At 60.3% G+C, this 24138-nt stretch overlaps 1 protein-coding gene across 3 annotated transcripts in view; it reads right to left on the bottom strand.

Annotated features, from left to right (window-relative positions):
- Positions 1-1138: 1138 nt before the first annotated feature.
- The window catches only part of ADGRL1 (adhesion G protein-coupled receptor L1), a 49495-nt gene continuing 26495 nt past the window's right edge, over positions 1139-24138 (bottom strand). The window contains exons 1-21 of one of the 3 annotated variants that reach the window (XM_088839095.1): positions 18192-18490; positions 16968-17053; positions 14966-16764; positions 13595-13909; positions 12761-12864; positions 12298-12483; positions 11940-11978; positions 11652-11835; positions 11363-11485; positions 10641-10855; positions 10176-10346; positions 9538-9747; positions 9198-9418; positions 8895-8961; positions 8314-8405; positions 7483-7651; positions 6096-6224; positions 5860-5956; positions 5650-5778; positions 5475-5492; positions 1139-5013 (exon numbers count right to left, since the gene is read on the bottom strand). In XM_088839095.1, the coding sequence (XP_088695221.1) occupies positions 4271-5013; positions 5475-5492; positions 5650-5778; positions 5860-5956; positions 6096-6224; positions 7483-7651; positions 8314-8405; positions 8895-8961; positions 9198-9418; positions 9538-9747; positions 10176-10346; positions 10641-10855; positions 11363-11485; positions 11652-11835; positions 11940-11978; positions 12298-12483; positions 12761-12864; positions 13595-13909; positions 14966-15647 (3894 nt within the window). In that variant the 5' untranslated portion in view covers positions 15648-16764; positions 16968-17053; positions 18192-18490 and the 3' untranslated portion in view covers positions 1139-4270. Of the gene's footprint in view, positions 5014-5474; positions 5493-5649; positions 5779-5859; positions 5957-6095; positions 6225-7482; positions 7652-8313; positions 8406-8894; positions 8962-9197; positions 9419-9537; positions 9748-10175; positions 10347-10640; positions 10856-11362; positions 11486-11651; positions 11836-11939; positions 11979-12297; positions 12484-12760; positions 12865-13594; positions 13910-14965; positions 16765-16967; positions 18491-23021; positions 23132-24138 lie in introns of those variants that run through there. The other 2 variants (XM_055429977.2, XM_088839094.1) reach the window with 2 other exon arrangements.

The raw sequence follows: 24138 nt of genomic DNA on the forward strand, positions 1-24138 counted from the left end.
TTTAGTCACTAAATCATGTCCGGCTCTTTTGTGACCCCATGGACTGTAACCCGCCATGCTCCTCTGTCCAGGCAATTTCCCAAGCAAGAATACTGGAGTGGGTTACCATTTCCTTCTCCAGGGCATCTTCCCAACCCAAGGATCAACCCAGGGTCTCCTGCATTGGCAGATGATTTCTTTACTACTGAGCCACCTGGAAAGCCAAGTAATAAATGATAAAATAGTATTTTTTTTTAATATTTTTCTAGGCTATACCTGAGTTTTTACCAATTGTTGCGAATCTCCAAAAATGTTTCCCATATACTTATTAAAAAAAAAAAATCCTCACCTGAGTGGACCTGTGTGGTGGTGTGTTGCTCAAGGGTCAACTGTATTTAAAACCATGAAATGGGATGAGATCTTCCAGGGAGTGAGTGTAGGTAAAAGTCCGAGGCTGAACCCTTGGGCCTGTCAACATTAAGAGGTCAGGAGATGAGAGGGAACCAGCATGGAGACTGGGGAGAGGAATGGCAGAGGGTGGTACCCCAGATGCTTGTGTTGAGGGCAGACGGGTATGGGGAGAGGTTCTTCCCCTGTTTGGTCATTCCTGTCTCTCTGAACACTGGCTGCTATATTTGAGAAAGTGAAATACACATGATGCCATTCTACTGCACTGTCACCGTCAAAAATGTACCACTCCAGTAGCATGTGGGAGTCCAGGAATGGCAGTTGGAGTCACACAAGGTGCAGCGCATTTCTCCTGGGCTTGGCTCTGAACACAGCCTGCGGACAGATGTCTGGGCCGGGAAGGGCTTGGCTGAGGCACAGCGTGGCAGTGGCCTTGCCCAGAGATGGGGCGCGCAGCCAGGTGCTACAAGCCTGTTTCCCCACCCGTACCTTCCACCCAAAGCATTTGTCAGGCTTAGAGAGAAAGTGCGCCTGAACTGCCCAGCTAGGCCATGAGCCCACCAAGTGCTGTGAACACGGATGGCGCTCTGGCTTACCAGGCCTCTGCCATGGGTTCTGAACGGCAGTGCAGGTGCCTCACTGACACGGCCTCAAGGGATGCTCTGTAAAGAGCCGCTTACTCGCTTCTCACCATGCCCCCCAACCGCCCCCCACCACAATGAGTCATGCACTCTTGTCATTCCAAGAAATCTTAATTTCTTTATTGATTTTTGACTCAACAATTTTTTTTTAAACTTTTTGTTTTTTTCTGAAACGTTCTTGTTGTTATGAGCCTTTTGTTTTGTTCTCGTTAAATGCACTCGACCCAAAATTGGTTTGGCATATCGAAAAGGAGACCAAGGAGGGACCGGGATCATGGGTGGAGGGGAGGAGGCCCGAATGGACAGAGAGAAACTGAGGGTGAGAGAAGAGGGACACAGACAGTGAGAAAGAGCAGGGGACGGGGTGGAGACACGGAGAGAGGGCGAGGAAAACCAGCCCCAGACAGCCAGCACCAGACGCCAAGCCCGGGGAAAGTAAGATTTCACAGCAAACGAATTCAGGAGCCCAAGGACGGGAGTAGGACAGGACACCAGGACCCTTCCTTCTCTACACTGTCCCAGCTGGGGTGGGGGCGTCAAGGCACCAGGTCTGGCGGGGGTGGGGGGACAGCCGGGCGCTCAGGGTAGCCTCGTGCTGGACTGCAGTGTGCCCAGGCCTGCCAACCAGGGGGCCCTGCCACACAGCTCTGAGGCCTGGGAACCCACCTTGGGGATTCTGGCTGGAATGGGAGCCCGGGACCCGCTGCACCCTCTCTCTCCCCTTGATTGTCAGAGTCCGGAGAGATACAAGGAGGACTGGGCTGGGGAGAGGAAGCAGACGCCTTGCTTGCCTCCAGTCCCGTGACCTCTCCCCACACCGCCCCCTCTTCCAGACCTCTCTGCTGGTGCCAGAGGCAGTCTGACTCTATAGCCTGGCTGATGCCTGGGCCAGGCCCACCCTTCCACCTACCCTTGTCTCCCAGCAGCTCTCTAGTCCCCAGAGAGGTGTTCTGGCCTAATGAAGTCAAGGAAAGCGGTGGAGCTGCCCCATACCTTCCTCATGGAGCCACCCCATACCTCCCTCATGGAGCCACCAGGGCAAGACCGTTCCCATCCTTCCTTCCCCTCCCCGCTCAGACCTGCCCATGGTCTGGTGAAAGGGGTTAACCCTCCCTTCCAGAAAACAGATGGAACACAGCCTTACCTTCTCCCTACTCCTGTCCCCCGGCATGAGACAAACCAGCTTCTTTGGTCTGGCCCCTTCTCCCCTAACTGATGGGGACCAGCCAGCCCCAGCTCCTCGGGAGAAGGGAGGGGCTTTCTAGCAGCAAAAAGGGTTCCTCCAGCCACCCCTCCACCCCTTTCCCCAGTTCCTCCCTAGAGTCCCTCCCCCTGAACCCAAAGAAGTTCACGGCAGCAGCAGGCTGAGACCTGGAGATGTTTGAAAACTCATGGCACTTGTGAGAAAAGAGGGACAAAAGAGATGAGGGGTCAGAGCAAAGGTGGAGGGCTGCCCCTGGGGAAATGGCAATGACAGGGCTGGGCTATGGCAATGGGACTACGCTACCCCCAGAGGTGGGGGGAGGGTTGCTGGGAAGGCCAGGGAGACAGACTGGGGAGGGGGCAGGGAGAGGCCCTCAGGAGACACCCCAGCCAGGTCCTAGTACCTGGCTTTGCCTCTCCTGCGGGACGGTGGAGGGGAGGCAAGGCGACCTCTCAGCTTCGGCCTCCCCATCCCATGAAAGACGACCACCTCATCACTCCGTCAGTCCTTCTTTCTCAGTCCTGCCCGCCCCCAGCAAACACTGCTGCCCTCATTTTCCTTCCCCTGTCAACTTCTCTAGGCAGGAAATCAGCCCCTTCTTCCCAGGCCCCGAGTCCCAGAAGCAATATACAAGAAGCAGGAACTCAAAGGGACAGCGCAGCCATCTCAGCAGAAGCATCTTTGGGCATGAGGGTGCCTCCCCAGGCCACGGGGAGGGGCAGGGGAGATGGGCCGAGCCCTGAGGCAGGCAGTGAGGTACACGCCCCAGGAGGGCTGACTGATGCCAGGGAGAGGCGGAAAGGAGCAGGGGGAGAGGCAGAACAGAGGGGGTAGGGGTGGGTAAGAGGCGACAGAACCAGGTGCCGGGGAAAGGAAACGGGTTCTTTGTTTCAATGTTGCTTCTAGATTTTTTTTGTCTCTGGATTGTAAAAAGCTGCTCTGGTGACCCGCCCACCCCGGCTGGGGGATGCACACGTACATGGAGAAGTCCTGGCTGCCAGGGCCCAGCGGCGCAGCTCTGCTCCGGAGAAATCCCGGGCTGGCCGGGCCGCAGGCTCCCGGTGGCTTCAAGTGATGAGATTTTCTTTTTTTTGTCTTTTTTCTTTTCCATTTCATTGAAATATTTACAGCAATGGGGGAAGAGGAGGAGGAGGAAGAGAGAGGAGGGGGGTAAGAGGGCCCCCTAGGGAAAGATCCAAGCCCAGGACCCACTCCCCAGGGAGCTCCAGACCCAAAATCTGCTCCCCAGATAGCCGAGCCCACAGGACTGGGAACTGCTCAAATATGGCCACCGCTGTGGGCTGGGGGCCCTGTGGGGAGTTGTGCTTCATCAGGAGTCGCCCCAAGGGAGGGGGTCATTGGGTGCACTCAGGGAGGGCTGCGGGGGCAGGTTTGCCAGGAAAGCGGGGACGAAGAGCAGAGAGAAGGAGCTTCAGAGAAAGTTCCACCTGCAAACCACCAGCCACAACCGCCCGTTCCTCTCGCCCTGGGGCTTTCTCCCCAAGGGCTCTCTCCCAGGCCAGCGGCCCCAGTCTCCGAGCAGAGCAGGGAACTGGAGTGCAGAGGAACCTGTCCATCTGTCCTGCGCCCACTGCTCCATCTGGGTGCAGCCGGCAGCACTCCTGGCTGCAAAGAGAGGAGCAGCTGACAGGCTTCATCCAGCAGGGCCTTTGGCCCGGGAAAGCAGAACCCTCATTTCCCTCCAGGGAGCAGGAAGGGTAGGGGGGCAGGGCAAGTCAAGGGTGGGCTGCACCCTCCCAATGTCTCCTTCCTCACTCCCCTGGGGACCTCTTGGCTCCTCACTGCACTTCCCCCAAACTGAGCTGGTGCACATGGCTGGTGGGAAACCCTGTCTGTGAACCCTGCACCTCGGGCCCCCACAGCGCAGCCCCCAAGGGGCCTGGAGGGCCCACGGCCAAGGGGCGCCTGGAGAGAGTGGCCCATTGGCCACTGTCTCCATCCGTCTCCGTCTCCCACCAGAGCCCGCTCAGGGGCCCCTCCCTGGCCCGGGCCACCAGCCCCCGGTCCATGAGGTCCCTCAGAGACTGGTAACCAGTTGCATCTGCCCGTCCCCATCGGGCCCTGGCCCCTCAAGGCCCGGGGCCGCCAGGTAGCCCTCGTGGCTGGGCCGCCGCACCTGGTAGTAGCCCTGCAGGGGATTCCGGGCCACCAGGGCCGGCGGGCGCGAGGTGTAGTAGATTTCAGGGGGGCCAGGGGGTGCAGGTGGGGGTGGGGGCAGGGCCTCACTGGGCCCCTCGGGGCTGCTGTCCGGGTAGGAGGGCGAGTCCCGCAGGTTGGCCCCGCTGGCGTAGAGGGAGTCCCGGCCTGGAGGTGAGGAGAGGGGCCGGCTGGTGGCTCCGTCCTCCGCCGTGCAGCTCTCTGACTCGTCCAGATCGCTCTGGTACAGCACCGACTGGGCCCGGGGCAGCAGCAGTGGCTCCTCCAGGGCCTTGTAGAGAAGTTCGATCTCTGCCCGGTCAGCGCCCCCGGGCCCGCCGGCCTCTTCCTCCCCGCTGCCCCCCGGCACTGGCGGCACAGGGGGCTCCGGCGGTGGAGGGCCCTTGGCTCCGCTGCTGCCCCCCCGCAGGTTGTTGTGCACCAGCTCCGAGATGATCATCTTCTCGAAGGCAGCGGCATCGGCCAGGTTCCGGCCTCGAGGGGGCTCAGGGGCCCCATCCCCAGGAGGGAAATCCCCGCTTCGCAAGGAGTAGCTGTTGTTGAAGTTGCCGTTGAGGGGCAGCGTGTCCATGCCGCAGGCTTCCCGGCCTCCCAAGGGGTGCTCTGCAGGCAGAAGGGAGCGGCTCAGGAGGAGAGCTGGGCGGTGGAAGGGATGTGGGCCACGTGGGAGGTGGGTGTCTGCCTTCACCTGGCTTTCCCTGGGTTCACCCTGTCCCTGGGGTCTGGGGTCTTCTATTTCCTCTCTTCCTCACTGGCAGTGGGGACACCAGCTCAGCAGACGGTTAGTGGGGGTGGGGATTGATTTCCCCAGGGTCCCCTCCCACCTGGGGGCTTGGAGACTCAGCAGTATGAGTCTGGGTGGCCAGGTCCCTTTCCCGTGATCTCCATCACCGTCACTCCACACCTAATGTAACATCATCCAGCTGGCTGCCAAGCCAGAGGCTCCTGTCTGTGTGTGGGGGGCACCCCAGTTCTCTCTAAGGTGGGGTCACCTGAGGGGGCCGCTGTCGTGTTCCCCTCTTGTCCCACCCTTGAAACCGTCACCAGCAAACAGTCACACTTACTGGGTTCCCGGTAGCTCCCTGCAGGTGCCGGCCAGGAGGGAAGAGAGAGAAGGTCAGAGCAGGCTCGGAATGCCGGGTCTAGGCTCCGGCCAGTTCAGGAGGCACGAGGGTGCCCCCCGTAGAGACCCCTCCACCCCCAGACCTGGCACCCTCTCCTAGCACAGCGTGCTCTCACCTGGGGAGTTGAAGACTGGGGGCGAGGAGGGGTTGAAGCCCACCGACTCGGCGATGAGGGTGTTGTAGGGGCTGGTGCCCCCACGGGGCTGTAGCACAGGGTTGGTCAGCAGATGGTTCCCCATGGTACCTGCCCAGGAGGGAAGAGGTCACAAAGCAGCTGGGAGAACCTCAAAGGGTGCGCAGGCGGGGCTCAGGAGTGCCCCCTCACCTCGGTTCAGGGTCGGGGTGCTGTTGATGTCACCCGCCATGAAGGAGGATTCCGTCTGCTTCCTCACGGTGTCATTCCACATCCTCCGGATTCGGCTCTGGGGACGCAACCCAGACGTGAGGGGCCCTGGGACCGCCCACCCTCCCCAGGCCTGATGGGCACGCAGGCGGAGCCCTGCCCTGCCCTGGGGCTCTGGGTCTGACCCTCAGCCCCGGGGCGCCGCCCGGCCGGGGTACCTGGGTCCCCGTGTAGTAGCGGGTGTTGCTCCGCATCGCTGAGGTCTTGAGTGAGCCGTGCGCGCCGCCGGGCGGGGAGCGGACGCAGCAGTAGGAGTGGCGCAGGCACTTGCTGTACTCCTTATGCACCTGCGGGGCGGCGAGGACGACAGGCAGCTGGCAGCAGGTGCCCCGGTCCTGGCAGTCCGCGACCAGGCTCCTGGTGGGCACCAGAAACCCCGCCATCTCCCCCTGCCCCAGCGGTCAGCCTAGCAGGCTCCCTCTGCACTCAGGCCCGTCTTTCCTTCTCCACCTTCACCACTAAGCTCTCATCTGTTCACTCGCTCAGCAGGTCTTCAAGGGGCATCTTCTGTGTGCCAGGTGTGGTTCAGGCCCCGAGGACAGATGCAAATCGGAAACAAAGCGCTACTTCTCAGAGCTGGTATCTCCCAGCAGATAGAGATGGAACACACCTACAGCCTCAGTGCGTTATGGGGGATGTCTGCCCAGAGAACCATGGCCAGGGGTTAGGCAGTGCTGGCAGCAGGGGTGGGGGTGGTGATGTCCAACAGATGGGGGAGTGGGGGGACTCACTAAGGAGACATTTTGGCAGAGACCTGAAAGAAACAAGGCAGTGGGCCCCGCAGATATCTGGGGAGGGGCAGGGGACAAGCCCCGAGGAAGGTCCACGTCTGAGTGTCTGAGGGGACAGAAGACAGAGCATGGCTGGAGAAAAGGGAAGAAACGGGGGAGCCCAGGCTGGACCATGTGGGCCGGCGCGGGAGCTCTGTGAGGATGCCACTGTCGCTGTGTGTCCAGTGAGGACCTTTGATCACAACAGGAACACAGCTGGCCTTGCAGCCAAGAACAGTGACCCCTGCCTTCTTCACTCCCCATGCAGCCTTACCCACGGCACTGTCCTCCAAGACCGACAACGGCCTGACTGGGCTCCCCACTGCCTTCAGGATGAAGTCTAACACTCCTTGGCTCCATTTCCCTGGCTTCTGTCTTGAATCTACAGCCTGTATACTTTTCTCCACATTCCTCTGCTTCTGTTACCTCTTTATTTTTAAGATTCAGACTTTAACACCCTTTATTTAAAAAGGAAACTTCCTGTCACCACAAAACTCACAGTGCGACTATTAAAGTAGGAAATGTTGTCTGGGTGGCACCCGGAGCCGTATTCCTCCACAGGCTTGATCTACACCCCAAGCTGTGTCCCTGCTCTTTGCTTTCCTGACTCCCCACATCTGTCTTGCTTTCTCCTTCCTCTGGGCTCCTGTATCTTGCTCTCTTCCAGAACTTTCCTCACCCTGGGCTAGAACCTGCCTGAGCCTGTGCTTCCCTCCAGGCAGACACAGGTCCCGCTGCAGAAGGCAGGCCCCTGGCCCCCTTCCCCAGAACTCACCTTCTTCTGTAAGGCGCAGTGAAAGACGAAGATGAAGACCCCCTGGAAGGCGTTGAAGGTGGTGAAGAGATAGGCCATGACCACCGACTCCTTGTTGATGAAGAGGAGGCCGAAAGCCCACGTGAGGCCCAGCAGGAAGAGCAGCGCAATGGCCCCCAGGGCCCAGGATCTGGGGGGGGTGGGGAGGAGACAGGACGTTAGAGTCCCCGTCATCGGGGATACCACCCCCAGGCCCTGCTGCGCGTCCCTATTTCAGCAAGTCTGGACACTGCCCTGGCATGAGAGGGCCTGCCCAGCGACACTCATCAGCCCAGCTAGGCATGGGGGGCATGTGGAGGTTGGAGGGTCAGGGTTCTCTGAATAGCCAGTCATTCTCCTGCATCCTTCATCCTCGTGGCCACACTTCCAAACCTTTAATCTATCTTCTGCTGCCTATGTGTCTTTAAGTTACCCTGAAACGGACTTGCGTATTTTTTTCAGCCACCTTGCATGGCTTGCGGGATCTTTACTTCCCCAGCCAGGGACTGAACCCACACCCTTGGCAGTGAGAGCACCAAATCCTGACCACCAGACCTCCAGGGGACTCCCTGGGCTTGCCTTGTGAACTCAGTCTCACCCTAACCAGTGATGTGCCTGAAACCTTCATTGGATGTGCTAATGCCATGTTTTCATTTTAATACTCATTAAACAGACACAGAAAAAACAGTAAAACACCACCTTTGTCCTTAAAAAGCAACACCAGAGGTGAGAACACCACCTTTCAGGAAAGCCCGGGAGAGGCTGGGCCCAGCTCGGAGGTGCCAGGGCTGGGGTGCGGGGCGGGGTGCTCACTTAATGTTGTCGAGGCGGCTGGAGTCAGGCTTGAGCACGGACGAGCTCCGGACCATCTTGTGCAGGGTCACCATGAGGAACACCAGGTTCACCTGGAGGTGGTGAGGGGAGGGCTGGCCCACAGTCCCTCTGCCTCCGAGCAGCGGCTCCCGACCAAATCCCAGCTGCCACCCCTGCTTCAGGGTCCCCTCTGCTGGTGTGTGCGCTCCGTCATGTCCAACTTTTTACAACCCCATGGACTATATACCCCCCCCCAGGCTCCTCTGTCCATGGGATTTCCCAAGAAAGAACACTGCAGTGGGTTGCCATTTCCTGCCCCTAGGTGCCCAACAACTGGGGTAACTGTTAATGTGGCTCTCGGGGCTGAGGGTTCAGGGCCCGGGGCCTGACACAGAGCAGGAGCTCACACCACAGCTCCTAGACAGAGACCTCAGTGCCGGAGCTTTACAGACGCATGCTGCTCGTTCTGCCTCAGTCGGCTGCTCCGTTTTCAAGGGTTTGGGGAGAATGGGGGTCTGGGGGTCACAGCTGGTCTGGATGAAGGACAGACTCAGTGCTGGGGATACTGCCTTCCAACTCACCACAATAACAAAGGAGACGGGCCCAATGAAGCTCCAGATGAAGTAATTGTCCACACGGAGCCAACAGCTGTACAGGAAGCAGGGCCGGGAAGAGAGGTGTGGGGGGTGGGGGGAGAGAAGTGAGGGGGCCGGGGAGAAGGGGTGCGCCCTTCCCTCCCTCTGACTCCCAGGGCCCAGGGACTCTAACAGCTGGGGCCCCAGAGCTCAGGAGAAGGGAGGCCAGTGCCCTGAGGGTCCTGGCCCAAGGGAGGCTGCTGAGCAGGGAACCAGAAGGAGGAGAGACTGGGCGGAGGGGGCACTCACGCCTTCTCGGTGCCATAGCTGCGGTAGTCGATGGCGGCCGCGATGCCCACCACCAGGGCAGGGAAGCAGTACCCGCCCAGGTAGTAGTACTTGGTGCGGGAGTACTCGCTCTCAAACACCTCCACCAGCAGCAGGTAGAGGTGCACGCCCTCCAGGCACAGCCAGGAGAAGGCGGCCAGGAAGAAGTAGTGCAGCAAGCCCGCGAAGATGGGGCAGGCGATCTGGGGGCGGGGGTGGGGAAGCCACACAGCTGAGGGGCTGCCCTGGCCGCCGACCGGCCAGTGGGCATCACCTCTCCTCCCCGCCACCCCTTCCACTCCTGCCCCAGAGTCCCGCCCACCTCATACTGAGTCTTGTCTATCCCAACAAGGAACAGCAGCTCTGCCAGGAAGAGGTTGATGCAGAGGTTCTTGTGGATGGTGTTCCGGTCAGTTTGCAGTCCCCGCAGGAAGCAGAAGGTGGAGATACAGATGGCCAGGCAGACCAGGGAGATAACGATGCCCACCCAAGTGATGACTGACAGCAGCAGCTCATTGATGCGGCCCTGGTACTGGGGAAGGAGCAGGGGGCGTGCTGAGCACCTCTGGCCTTGCACATACACATGGGCCAGGCTGGGGGCCACGAGCTGCAGCCCACTGGGTCTTCTGCCACCTACCTGACCTTCTGCCCCACCCCAGTCAACTAGCCAGGCCCCCACCCCTCTACAGGTGACACTCTCACTTCCCATGCTTTGGCAGGCTTGTGGAGAGATGACAAAGGTTGACACCAACTTGCTTCTCCAGCGGGCCTCGGGCGAAGGTGGGACCCAAACTAGAGAGAGCCAAACATGTGGCCTCCTGCCCTGGGCAAGACTCGGGCCCCCCATGCCCATGAAGGTGGCCTTCCCTGGCACCACCCAAGCAGTGCTCTCTATGATGCCATGCAAGGCTGGGCCAGCAAGTAGGCCTGCCAGGAGGAGCGGGGTGCCGGCCAGCTTACGATCTCGCGGTGCGCCATGAGCACAGCAAAGTTGGTGAGGTGGCTGCAGGCACACGTGGTATGAGTCTTGTTGGACTCCACCAAGCGGCAGCCCTGGGTTGACCAGTAGCCCAGCATGGAGCGCTCTGAGTAGTTCCAGAAGGAGCAGTTAGCATTGAAGTGGTTCTTGGCCTGTTGTGGGTGGGGGCTGGGGGTCAGAGCTGGGAGTCCAGCCCCAGCCCCCACACCCCACCACGGGGACAAGCAGGACAGACACGCCTGGGGCTTCCGGCTCCAGGTCACAGCCTGAGATCTTGGGACAGATGGCCCGAGCTGCTAAGTTGGGGGCTGGGGGGCTGCTTCTCCAGGGAGGGGTTGTAACTTGCTCTTGGGGTGGGTGAACACACAGTGGGGGGTATGGATCTGCACCCTGGGAGAGCAGAGGGTGCTGGGACAGTCACGGAAGGAGAGGGCATCTCAGCTCACCTCCAGGTGGGCCACGGTGAAGATGACAGGGTCCATGAGGAAGACACGGCTGGACTCCTTGTTGATGGACGCCGCAATGACCTGCGAGTTCACCACCAGGGAGGCGCCCCCTGGGCCCCCCGAGCTTGCTTCGCCCGCCAGCTTCACCGTGGCGTTCTCAGTGGACAGGAAGAGGCCCAGATTGTTGTAGAGAATGAAGACGACCTTGACCACTCCTAGACAGGACAGGCCCAGCAGGCGTGTTCTCAGCCCCTGGGTGGTGCTGCCCTCCAGTTACACTGGCCCCTGGGATGTTTGAAGTCAGGCTGCCGCCCAGGCAAGCAGGGCTCAGGGAGCCCTTCTGCGGGACCGCTGCTCAGTTGCAGGCAGTTCCCAATGGCAGGGTAGTGGTCCAGGACACACCTCACCCACCTCTCACTTTCTGTGTGACTTTGAGCAAATCCCTAATCTCTCTGGGCCTTAATCTCAAATGGCACAACCTGCCCTAAACTCTGAGGATCACGCTGTTGTCACACAGGAGTGACCCCTCCAAACTGTCTGAGGTTCTGTGGGGCTTTGTGGGGTCCCCCTGAATCCCTCGAAATGTTACACTAGCTTGAATGAAGGACACCTCTGTGTGTTGCTATGGGCTCCAACCTCTTATCAGAGTCTTCAGCCTGATCACAGTTAAGAACTTCCCTACGAGAGGAGCTGGGGTGCCGGCTCAGGGTTTGGACACTGACCGTTGCGGCTGTTCTGCTTGATGGTGTTGGCAGATAGCTGGATTGAGTTCTCGCTCGGATACTCCTGGGGGAACACCAGCTCCTGCACTTGGCCCTCGGTGTTCAGGACTGTGACCTCGAGGACTGTGGGCACAGGGGGTGGCAGGGCACGCAAGGTTGGGGTCTGTCCACAGTCCAGAGGCCCGGGCAAGGCTGAGGGCCAGGGCAGCCCTGGGCTGTCCAGGAGGAACAGGAAACCCCCGTTCACGTTCTGCACCCCAACTCAGCCCAGCGCGACAGCAGCACTCACCCACGTTCTGCTTGGCGGCCAGGAAGCGGGCCGGCTCCCTGACGTTGTCCGCCAGCAGGAAGGCGCCCTCCTCCAGGACGTCCAGCAGCATGGTGGCCGTGTGCACCTGCTCGGTGGCGTTCATGTCCTTCCAGGACTCGAGGGCCTCCGGCCGCAGCAGGTTGTCCACCGTCTCCACCACAGCCTGCAAGTGTGGCGGGGCAATGCTGCGACTGCTGCCCTGTCCCTCAGTGCCTCCAGCTGGGCTCCGTGCCCCCCACTCAGGAGACAGGAGCCTCCGGGCCTCACCTTGATGTAGTCCTTGCAAGTTCTCTCCCGCTTGTGCATCTAGGGAAAGAGGGAGGTGGCGTGAAGGCTGGTCTCCCAGCCCCTCTCCGTGAACCCCCACACTCACGTCTGGGCACCAGAGAGACTCCTTTTCTGTCTCTGCCACTGACCTGGAGCTAGACCTTGAGCAAGAGCCATTCCTAAGGGAGACCCCACACCCCCAGGACCATTCAGGAGGGAGTCCCGGCCGGCATGGGCTCTGTCCTGCCTTCTCCTCTCCTGGCCATGGGTGGCCGCCCGGCTCTGCAGTGCCAGGCTGGGTGTCTCCCAAGTTCCCATGGTGGTGCCCCTGCCCCATGTCCCCTGCCGTCAGGCCCACCTTGTTGTAGTTCTTGCCGGCCGACTCGCGCTCAATGGGCCGCAGCGCCTGCAGCTGGGCATCCAGAATGTCCAGCAGTTGTTCCATCAGCTTCACAGAGGAGGACACATCACCCGCGTAGATGGAACCCCGGGTGTGGCGGGCCAGCTCGCTGGCAATGTTGGCCGCGTTCTCCCCGCTCTTGATCTGCGGGAAGCAGGAGCGGGAGCCCCCAGTCTCGTCAGGGACCATCTTGCTTCTCTCTGCACACACCCGGCCTGCTCAGCCCCTCATCCCTCTCTGCGGCCCCTTCTCCCTGCCTGCCCTGGCCCTCCCCATCTGTCTGTCCCCTCTGGAGGCTAGGGGTGGACCCCGGCCTGTCTCCCCAGGAGTTCCACCACCCCCGCTGTGCCCTGTGCCTGGGCACCCAGGGCCAGCAGGGTAAGCACGTGTGCCTGTCTTGGGGCAGGGTGGCTGCTGGTACCTTCTGGGCCACCTGGTTGACCCAGGGGGAGGTGCAGTTGCTGAGGTCAGGGCCCCGGGGATTCCAGAGCCCCAGGGCTGGTAGACACTGGAAGGAGGCAATTCCTGTAGGGACAGACACACAGGAACAGAGAAGGGAGCCACGGGGAGGGAGAGGAGGATGGGCCAGAGCAGAGAGAAAGGAGACGGCAGAGAGGGGGCGAGCGGGTGAAGGGGGAGGTGAGGGGCACGGAAGACCGGACATGAAACAGGCCAGACAGTCAAAGAGAGGTGCCACTCTGAGGTGACGTGAGCCACCCACTTCCCCTAAACCCTCCCCCTCGCTCCTCTTCCAGCTTGGCCTACCACAGTTGGAGCCTTCTGGTCTAACCTACCTTGGAAGCCCCACCACGCCTCTCGCAAAGCCTCTCTGACCCTTCCCTCGGATCCCTGGAGCCTGTGGTCCCAGCCCTGCCTTCTCTGGTGCGTCAGCTGCTGTGTCCTGCCCCCAGCTGCTCCTGGGCCTGTGTCCATTTTGGTCTGAGGCCAGGACTCAGGTTACCTCCCGGGGGCTCCCTGCAGGGTCCATCCAGGGCTTCATGTGGCAGGTGCTCAGAATTGCACGAGGGGACAGGGCTGGCACAGAAGGCACTAACTGAGCTGTGACTGTGCCCTGGGGACACAGCTGCAGACGCGAAGCATGACGCCTGCACACAGCCCACTCTGGCAGGGAAGGTGGACGGGTAGTGTATCCAAGCTGAGTTAGGGGCATGTCCCCTGTCCCTTCCCTGGCCAGGTCAGCAGTGGTCATCCCCCAAGCTGGCTGCAGCAGAGGTCACCTGGGCTCGGCACTCACCTCGAGTCCCCTTGGGGCAGGGCCTCTCCACCAGCATGCCCTGCTGGGTGGCTGGCCATTGGACCCGCCGCACCTCTCGAGGTTCACAAAAGAGTTCTGGGGACACGTGCAGATTGGGGGCGGGGGGCCGCCGGGTGCTGGGGGCCGGGGCGGTGGCTGGAGGTAGGTCAGGTCCCAGCTGGTTGATGGCACCCACAGGATGTGTGGTGAGGGGTGCCCGGCGGAGTGGGGTGGTGGCTGCGGGCGAGGCCGTGCTGGTCAGGGGTGTGGGCCGGGCTGTGGTGGTTGTGCTGAGGGGTGGGGAAGTGGCTGGGCCTGGAAGGGAGAGGTGATACGAGATACAGTTACCCCCAGGGTTGATCTCCCACTAGGTCTGGGAGATCTCCCCTAGCCCCTCTCTGCCCAGAGGTCCCACACACCCCTGGGACTATAAAGCATCAGAAGGTGGCAGAAATCCACTCCTTTGTACTTTGAGGTCTGAGAGCAACTGCAGAGGACAAGCCAGGAAGGAGGTGTTGAAGGCTCCCATCCTCATGCTGTCTTACTCTGGGCTCTCTGACCTGGCCACGTGCCTTCCCTCTGGGGACCTCAGCTCCCCTTTTTGATTCGAGGGGACTCTTCTGGAGCTGTGGGGCTGTGCAGAGCTGGTTCAGGGCGGCCAAAGGGTTAGCACGAGGCTGCAGCGGGGTCCGCAGTCCTAGTCACTGACAGCTCAGCTCTGCTGTTCTACTGGTACTCCCACCCAAGACTGGAGTTGAAGGGCCTCCAGGGCTCAAAACGCCCTTAGGAGACTCAGTACAGCTTGGCTAAAAGCCCACGCCCTTAGGAGACTCAGTACAGCTTGGCTAAAAGCCCAGAGTCCTTGGTCTGGCTTCTCAAATAAGCAAGCTAGCTAATCTCACATCCACCCAGCGCTTGTGTATATGAAAGTCGCTCAGTTGTGTCCAACTCTTTGAGACCCCCATGGACTGTAGCCTGCCAGGCTTCTCTCTCCATGGAATTCTCCAGGCCAGGATATTGGAGTGGGTAGCCATTCCCTTCTCCAGGGGACCTTCCTGACCCAGGGATCGAACCCAGGTCTCCCACACTGCAGGCGGATTCTTTTACCATCTAAGCCACCAGGGAAGCCCACGCAGTGCTTGGGTTTCCTCATCTGTAAATGAGGCAACAGTAAGCCCTGGCTCTCAGACTGCTAGGATCAGCGGAGTTAATCGGAAAGTGCTGAAAACAGCCTGTCACGTTGCTACGTCTGTGACCTCCAGGGTTCCCCTGAACGCACCTCCAAGTGCTCTAAGAGCTCAGAGTGCACCCCTCTCCGCTGTGAGGCCCAGGGACAGGGGGCATCGGGGCGTGAACTCGAGCTGTCCTCACCCGCACTAGGGTCGGGCGGCCCAAACTCCAGGCTATAGCGCACCACAAAGTAGTTGTTCCAGACATAGAGCTGGTTGTCGCGAGGGTTATAGTCGACAGAGGAGACGAACTGGTAGGGGTTGGGAAAGGCCAGGCTCACGGGCTCCTCGCGGTTGGCGTTGGTGTTGAAGGCGTAGTCCACGCGGTTGCCGGCCGCCTCGCTGTCGTCGTCCACGTACACCGAGCGCAGCACGTACAGGACGCCGCACACCATGAAGGCGTTGGACGCCGAGCGCTTGTCGTAGCCGGTCTCCCACGTGCCCTCGAAGCGCAGTGTGTAGGGGTTGAGCTGGCTCACCACCAGCCGCCCGTTGTTGCCCTCAGTGGCGTAGATGACCCACAGCCCGTTCTCGTCCACTGCCAGGTCGATGTCGGTCTTGCCCCCCCAGCGGTAGGGCGAGGTGTCGTGGTAATTGGCCGTGTTGATGACCGTCTCCCCGCTCTTGATGCGCGTGCGCAGGTCGTACTTGACGATGTTGCGCGTGCGCTCCTTGTTGTAGAAGACGGCGCCGTCGTAGACCACGAAGCCCGTGCCGTCCACGCGGTTGGGCAGGCGATAGGTGGTGGTGTGGCGCGCCGCCACGTAGTCCTCCCACGAGGCGTACTCGGTCAGCGTGTCCGTGCGGTAGGGGATCCACGGCATGACGTAGATGCGGTCGCCCGCCTGCAGTGGGTCCTTGCACCATGCGCCGGACTGGTGCTCCGACTCGTGGGTTGAGGTGGGCTCCAGCACCTTCTGCAGGGTCCCTGGGCACACGAAGACTGGGTCGGGCGGGGAGGGGCAGGGAGGACACAGGGAGAGGAGGCGCGGGAGGGCAGGGGGTGGCGAGGGAGGGGGAGAGAGAGAGGCGAGTTGGTCACGCGGCCAGCGGGGGGAGCCAGGCTGTCCCCTCCTGCTGCTGCAGTCACGGTTGCTTGGTAGGGCTGGTGATGGGAAGGGGGTTTCTGGGCTGGGACCCCTGCCCCGCCCAGCTGCCCCTCTCCCTGGAGATGTCAACCCTGGAGGCCATTAAGAGCAGGGTTAGTGTGTGTGGCGGGGAGGAGGTGCCCCTCTTTCCTTCCCTGGCTGCTAGAGACCCCACAGGCTGGGGATAAGGGGTTTGGCAAGAGCCATCCCAGAGTCAGTCTCGTGTTCCTTTAGTGAGGGATGGAGAGATTTCCTCATTGCAGCCACTGGTGGCTTTGAGGTTTCAGGGACTCAGGGCCCTGTCCCTTCGCCATCATTTGCGCCCCTATGGAAGAGCCAAGGTAAAGGGTCCCATCTTTCACCAACCACACCAGGACACAGATATATGTGTGTGTGTGTATATATATATATATATATTTTTAAGCTCCATTTTCTTCCTCCTGCAAAAACTGCAAGGTAGAGGGATGTTTCCGTACCCACTGTGGGTGGGTGTCAGGAGTGCACTCCTATTCCAGGGTGAGAGAGGCACCCAAGGTTCCTGACGCAGCCTGTGACAACCCCCCACCCGGCACCCAGGAAATCAGGAGCTGAGGAAGGGTTTTCGGAAAAGTCCAGCCCCTCCTGAGGGATGCCCAGCCCTGCCCCCAGCCGGCAGGGTCTCTCATAGGGTTTACTGAGCAGCAGACACTGATACTGGTGCACAGGGTGGGGTGGGGCGAGGGCGCAGAGAGGGAGGGGCTCCCGGGAGAGTTGGGGAGGGGGGAGGAGAGCTGTGTGGAGGGAAGAGAGACAAGTGGTGGTGTGGGGGCACTCAGCGAGGTCCTGGCTCCAAGGGAGTCACGCCGGAGAGCACCTGGGAAGAAAGAGTTAGTGCTGGCGAGGAGAGAGGGGGGTGAGCAGAGAATTCACTCCAAGGCCCAGGCCCGACTGAGGGTCCCTTGGGGGGGCAGTCCCAGGTCCAGCTCAGAGGGGGCCAGGGAGGGAACCAGGTGCTAGGATAAAGACCCAGCCCGCCCCCGACAGGCCCCCCACCTCCCCTTCCCCGACCCGATTTACCTGCAACCATCCCCGGCTCGGGAGGAGGGACCAAGGCAGCGCTGATGTCAGAAAGGTGGGGGGCCCCCGCCCCACCCCCCCATTCCCTGAAAAGGAGGAAAACCTCAACTGCATCTCGTTGGCCACCAACGGCCTGCCCACCCTTGCCCAGTCACGACCCAGCGCCACCTACTCCTGGACTCCCCTTACTGACCCGGTGGGAGTCTGGACTTGCACAAACAGTGTGGCCAGGCTCCCCTCCTTCTCCTCCCATAGTGGTAAGGCCCCTCCAACCAGGATGGCTGGGGGTCTCCCTCTCAGCTCCCTACTAGCAGAACCCGAGGACTGGCCAGGGTGAGAGTTTGTAGTGAATTCTCTGCTCCTGCTTGGCCTGTCACCAAAGCAGCCGGCCCAAGGGGACAAGAGAGGGCTGGGACTTGGTGCTGGCTTGGGGAGGGGAGTGGCCCCAGTGGTTAGAGGGGCTTGGCCAGGAACCATTCCTCATTCCCCCGATTCCAGCCTCATTCTTCAGCAGGCTTAGATGGGTGGCTGGGGATTCCAGCCCGCCCTCCACAGTATCAGGGACTTTTTGATCCAGGGGTCTTGGGTCACAAAGCAGTCAGGTGCATGCCCTGCTTTATGAGGGAGAGGGAAGCCTGGGGCTCCAGCGCTGTGTTCCCAGTGCCCTGAGGGGTTAGCCTGCACCTTCTGTCCAGCCCACTGGCCTCTGCTCCTTTCTCCTGTGCCTGGGTCTTCCCTCTCCCCAAGCCGGGCCCCCCAGCCAGCTTTGTGACACCTGACAGATGTGTTTGTGGGGGGGTGGGGGGTGGGCGGGGCAGTGGGAGGTCTCAGAGCCCGGCCTGGTGGGCAGGGCATGGAGAAGGAAAACGTGGTTAGAGGTTACCCTGGGGGAAGGGGGAGATGAGGAAGGGCCTGCTTGGGGCCTTTGCCAGCAAGGACCCTGCCCCAGCGCCAAGATCCCAAAGCCTTCTCTGCCCTCCAGGCTCCTCCCACCCGTCCCTTGAAGAGAAAAGATCCCAGGCTGCATGTCCGACCACCACCTGGCCTGCAAGAAGAGTGTCTGGTGCTGGGCGGAGAGACTCCAGGAAAGAGAGAGGGAGAGAGTGGTGGGGTGCAGTGAGGGGCAGGGCGGAGGGCTGGTGGCCCAGGCCTCTATGAGATGGGGGAGGGGAGCAGCTCGGAGGGACCCCGCCCTGCCTCCCTCAAAGGGGACGCTCCACTGACCACCGTAATTTCAAGGCCAACGTGATCCTGAAAGGTCATCTCTCCCATCCCTGCCTCAGAGCTGTCCATTTCCCACGACTTCCAGGGGAGGCAGTGACCCTCCGCAACAGCCAAGCCCAGCCCAGCCGCCCTCCCTACCCGCCGTGGAGTCCTCTGCTCCACTGCGGAAGGAAGAAATTACGGTGCTCACGGAAGCCCCAAGACCTGTGCCTCCCCCGCCCCCCTCTCTCTGGTCCTCTAACCACAACAGCCCAGAAGAAACCCTGACTGCAGCTTCGCAAGTATTTCAGAACCAAAGGAAAAAAAAAAAAAACGCTCCCCCGCCCCTCGCTCCCCCAACCGTGAGGCCCACCCCCCGCCCTCTCGGGCCCCCCAGTGATCTGGCAGGCGCTCTCCCCGGGCTGGGGCTGGGGGTAACTCACACCCCTCTCCCCAGGGGCTGCCCCCCACCACCCCCCGCTGGTGGAGGATGGGGTGGGGGTGGGGAAAACTGGTGCTCCATGCTCCGAAACAGCTCTGGGCCTTGGAAACGCCAAACCAGAAGGAACTTAAACCACCAGGAGCCAGAGAGAGAGAGAGAGAAAGAGAGAGAGAAGAGGAGGAGGAGGAGGTGGTGATCTGCTCCCCAAAAGGAAAACAAAGGTGTCCCCTCCCTCCCACCTCCCCTGAACCAGACACAAAAGTTGGGGCAGGAAGAAAGGAGAAGACAGCCGGCTCCCCGGTGCCCTCCGCCCCCAGTCGGGAGCCAGGGAAGAGGGTCCCTCCCTCCCCACCCACCCTGGATGCTTATAGAGTTCTCCTGAAGGAGGCAAAAGAAGTATGAGAGAAGGTCAGGTTCCCCCCCACCCCTGCAAGGGCCAGGGACTAGAGAGGAGGGGCAGGGAGAGAGACAGAGAGGAGAGAGAGACAGAGGCAGACAGAGCAGCGGGTCCTGCCCGAGCTCAGAGAAGCTCCCCTGGGTGTCTGGAGGGTGGAGCTGCCCGGTCGCACCAGGGCTGGCCCCCCAGTGGGGGGGCACCGGGGTGGGGGGAGCGACTGGACCAAGTTGGGGGGTTGGGGGGAGAAGAAGGGGCCAGAGGGGAGGGCAGGTCACACGAGTGTGGGACAGGTAAAACAAAGTCTGAGTTAGGGGTTAGCATTGGTGACAGTGCGTTTACCTTTCTGCTCCACTTCTACTTTAAGCATCGGAAGAGAGAGAGAAAACAAATTGAAAAAAAAATGTGCAAGAAAAAAAGAGAAAAAAAAAAGATTAAATTGCTTTCGTTTCTTTTCTGGCAACACGCCCCCTTTTCCTTTCTTTTCCTCACTCCTGGCTCCCCAACCCCGAAGGTGGCGTCAGCCCCCGCCCCCAGGTCCTTCCCTCCTAGGGAGGATGTGGGGAGACAATCACGGGGGAGGGGGACACACGGAGGACAGAGACCCAGAGACACGGGGTAGGGGGGCGCAGGGAGGCGGACAGACGGAGCCCTCAGACCGCGGGGCACCCTCGCTGCAGCAAGGCTGGGAGGCAGCTCCGCTCAGGGGGGCTCCGGGAAGGGGCGGGGGGGGGTGGAGGAACCCCTTGGTCCCCTCCAGCCCTGCCTGCTGCCCTCGTGCTAGAACCGGGGGGCCCAGGAGGGGATTGAGTGCCTCCCTCAGCCTGGGAGCACCACGGAGAAAACACGCAGGACGGCCTCCCCTTCTGTGCTGGCCTTAAAGAGAGTCCAGCTGAGTTTCCCCAAACCCTCGGAACCCCCGCCCCCACCCCGGAAGCCAACACAGAGAGAGGGTGGCGGCGTCGGACACAGAATGATGGAGAGGCAGACGGGCGGAGCCCTGGGGGCCTCCGAGAGCCCCGTGGGGGAGAGGAGGCGGAGAGGGAAGAGGCTGGGGTGGGGGCGACATCACAGACGGGGCAGGACAGCAGGTGGGGGCACAGACACGCTCCCCCGCTCCCCCGGGGGCAAGCCCGAGGCTCAGTTTCTCTGCCCAGCTCCCCCTGGGGGCCCAGGAGCTGGGAGCTCCCCAGCCCGTGGCTGGGATGGGCAGGCGGGCAGCACCTGGGGAGGAAGGGGGCACGGGTTAGACTGTGCTGAGCTGCAAGGCAAATCCAGCGTTAGTTGGGCCTGTCAGGTACATGTGCCAGGGGAGGGCGGTGCCCCGCACATCCACTGCTCCCTTCCCACGGTAGCCCCGGCACCCACCCCCGACCAGCACTGGGGTCACCCCAGCCTCTGAAGCCCATGGCAAGAGGGGCTGCCCAGGCTGTGTCCCCAACAGGCTCCGGGGCCCCCCGGCCCCTTAGGAACCTGTGACCCGGGCCTCGCTCTCCTGCCACCTGTCTGTCTGGAGGGACAGTGTCTGACTCCCTTCCCAGCGCCTCTCCCAGGGCCTGGTACACAGGAGGTGCTCAGAGAAAGAAAGGTCTGGAGCTAAGTGAGTGCCAGGCCTCCCTGTTGGGTGGCCTGGCTTCCATCACCCTTGGAATGCCAGCCCTCTTCTTCTGGGACCAGGAGTTAGCCCAGCCCCCCAGATACATCGCTGTGTCAGTGACTGTGAGTGTGTGTGTGTGTGTGTGTGCGCGCGCGCGCGCACCCAAGCGCCTGTGCCTCTGCCTCTCCCAGGGCTCAAGGTCACTCTCTCCCATCAGACTGGGGGCTGCCCATTCCCTGAGCCCTCCTGGTCTCTGTGGGTCACGCCTTCCCGCCCACACTCAGAAGTTCAGCTCCAGAAGTCTCTACACCTCTTCCCTGCCTCTTTACCTGCATGGTTTCCACTCATTTGTATTTTTTTTTTTTCCCACTTGCTTTTGGACGCCACTTGGACCAGGGGATTTTTTTTTTTTTTTTTTTTGCCCCCTGCTTTTTATCTTCCTGATCTCAGGAGAAACTGGGTTTGTCCTCTGGCGTTAGTTTTATCTTTGATTACCAATAGCATCAATAATTGGTAAAAGTCATGGTGAGTGGTCAGAAGAAGAGCAACGACTACTAAGTGCTCGGCGCTCATTAGGCGTCAGGAACCTCGCTAAGCAGCCCTCTGGCAGCGTTTCGAGAATCCTGTCTATAGATGAGCAAACAGGCTCAGTGAAGTGAAGCAACATGGCTGAGAAAACGGGCGCAGGTTCCTTCACATCTCCCGCTGGGGCTGCGCAAGGAGCTTTCACCCACATCCTCCGCAGTCCTGGCAGCATCTCAGAGGCGTTTGAGCCCCTCCCACCATCACAGAGGAAGGTACAGGCTCAGCTGGATTGAAAGGGCACCCAAACCATTACTGAGCACATCCTGAACCAGGCTTGGGTCTCGGCGATGGGTGGGGGGGGCGTTGAAGATGAGGTCTCTGCCCTGTGGGGGGAGTTTACATCCAGCACTTTGCCACCATGAGTGGGCTCTGTGGCGGGCCCTAGGCTGGGCGCCTTGCACACATGACCTCCTGGACTCGTCTCCTTCTGCAGCAGCCCAGAGAAATTTAAGTGATTTGCTCCAGTTTCTGAGCCAGAAAACCCAAGGGCGGGGCTGAACCTCGAACCCAGTCTAGATTTTTCCACTGTGTTGTGCTCCCCAACTCCTGTCCCCCCTCCCCTGCTACCCCAGCCCACAGTGGGTGGGCAGTGTCCCCAGTGCTGTGGGGAGGCTTCAAGGATCAGATGGGCGTCCCCCTCAGGCGCTGACTGGAGGCCTTGGTCGCTGAAAGGAAAGGGTAAGGAGTAAAAGAAGAAAGCTATGGAAGCACATGAGGCTCCTATCTCCCCCAGCACGTCTGTGTTCACCTGCGAGGAGAAATCAAAGGTTGGGGGTTGGGGGGAAGGCTGGGGTGGGAGGGGAGAGGAGGGAGAGTCACAGGGCCTCCTGCTCCCCCGCCCCTGCCCCCCACACTCAAGACACCCTGGTGGCCCTGCCTCCTCCCCCCTCTGCCCAGAGGGCCCTACCTCCAGGTTGGCTACGTGAAGCTGGGGGTGGAGAGGAGGGAATGGATGACGGGAAAGGGTGGGGAAGCATGAGGGCTGGAAAGAAGGGCCATGTTAAGGGTGGGGTGCTGAGGAGGAGAGACCCTGTCGATGGTTTGCTTCCTTTGGTCGGGTGCAAGAATGGCAGGCCCCTGGCTCCCCAGATCACCTCCCTCAGGATGCCTGGGTGCCACCCTCAGTCCAAGATGGCAGCACTTCCTGTGCAGACAGGAAGTACTAGCATGCTAATAGGCAAACCAACCAAGAGTTAGGAATCTGTGGAAGCTGCCCCTAGCCCTTCACATGAGATCTGCTGCCAGGCCTCAGAGGGTGACCTGCCTCTCTATAGGTATAATGTCCAGCTTCCAGGATTGGGAAGGGGCAGGAGTGGGGGCCTGTGAGGAGTGAGAAGGATAAGAGAAAGGAGAGGGAGCTGAGAGGAAGTGGGGTTAGAGGGAAGAGCTTGTGTGTAAGAGGTGGTCAGGAAGGGAAGGGATGTGGGAAGAGGAATTAGACGGCAGTGAGGTCAAGGTCCGGGGAGAGGAGAGATAAGGGTGCCCAGTGGAGTACCTGGGTGTGGCCTTGAAGTGTATAAATAAGCCCAGGGCAGGGGAAGAAGCAGGGTGAGCAGGCCAGCGTAACAAGAGTTGGAGAAGTGCCCAGTGGATGCGGACAGAGTCAAGGGCGGGAGTGGGAGGGGGGCAGACAGCAGTGTGGACAAGGGTGTCTGCGAGAAGAGAATTTGTGAGGGAGGGGGCGGGTCCAGCCATCCCTTGTGTTCCTGGCCCCACTGGGCCTTGTGTGTGTGTGTGTGTGTGTGTGTGTGTGTGAGAGTTCAAGGTGTCTCCTCCTCACTTGCTTCTGGGAGGGGGAAGGGCCCGTGTCGCATGAGGAACAAGATGACTCACTGTAGGGGACACAGTCGTACTGCACCTCCAGGTACTTGTAGGTCCCGGGGCAGGGGTCCGGAAAGGCGTCGGAGCCGGCGACCACCACACACTGGGTGCGGTTGTTACACCTGTGGAGGAGAGGTGGGGTTTGGGAAAAGACGAGCCTGGAACTGGGCGGGGGGCCCAGGGTCAGGAGAGGAATGGACATCTGCACTTTGGGAAGGAACCACGGAGACCATGCCAGGGGCCGTATGTGGGTGTTGTTTTCTGTTTCCTGTCTGCTCTCTCCTTCCAGATAGGATTCTTCTATTTTCAGGCCTGGCACAGCAGGAAGCTCAGGGCTATGCCAGAGGGGTCACTCCCTAAACTGTTTTTCCAGTCACCCTTCATCACTTTCATCCTGAGTGTCACCTGTGCCATTATGTCTTTTTTTTTTCCATAAATTGACCATAAAACTTGTCCTTTGTTCAATAAGATGTGAAGCCATACATATAAGGTGGCATCTTTGTGAATATGCTATTGATGGAATGCTCAGTGTTTGCTACCTCATACCATATCTTAACATGTCCCACCTTTTGGACAGAGCTGCCGTGAGGCTCTGCAGCCAGAGAGGGGCAGAGTCGTCCCTTCATGCTGAAACCATCCTCGGTTCCCCATGCAGAACTCCCCCAAGTCCCTGTCAACTTCTTAGGAGTCTGGTTACCATGGAATGGGAAGTCTACTTTGTGACAACAAAAAGATGTTTCTTCTCTGCTGTCTATACCCACGGTCAAGGTCTCCATTTCCTGGAGCAGGCCTACTCTTGGCTGGGCTGGACAGCGACTTGACTGTGGGTGTGTAAGAAGTGGTTTGGTGGGGGGGCTTCCTGACAGGTATTAGGCAGAGGGGGCTCCAGTGTCTTCACTTCAATCCTGCTGTTAACCAATGAGTGCTTAACTCAGGAGCGTCTGCTCATACCCACACCCCCCAACTCCCCTTTTCAAAAATATAACACTGATGGGAGGTGGGAGGGAGGTTCAAGAGGGAGGGGACATATGTATACGTATGGCTGATGCGTGTTGACGTATGGCAGAAACCAACACAATATTGTAAAGCAATTATCCTTCAATTAAAAATAAATAAATTAAAAAAATAT

Source organism: Moschus berezovskii, chromosome 8 (assembly GCF_049115385.1).
Source record: "Moschus berezovskii isolate FMDL1 chromosome 8, NW_MosBer_1.0, whole genome shotgun sequence".
Lineage (NCBI taxonomy): Eukaryota > Metazoa > Chordata > Mammalia > Artiodactyla > Moschidae > Moschus > Moschus berezovskii.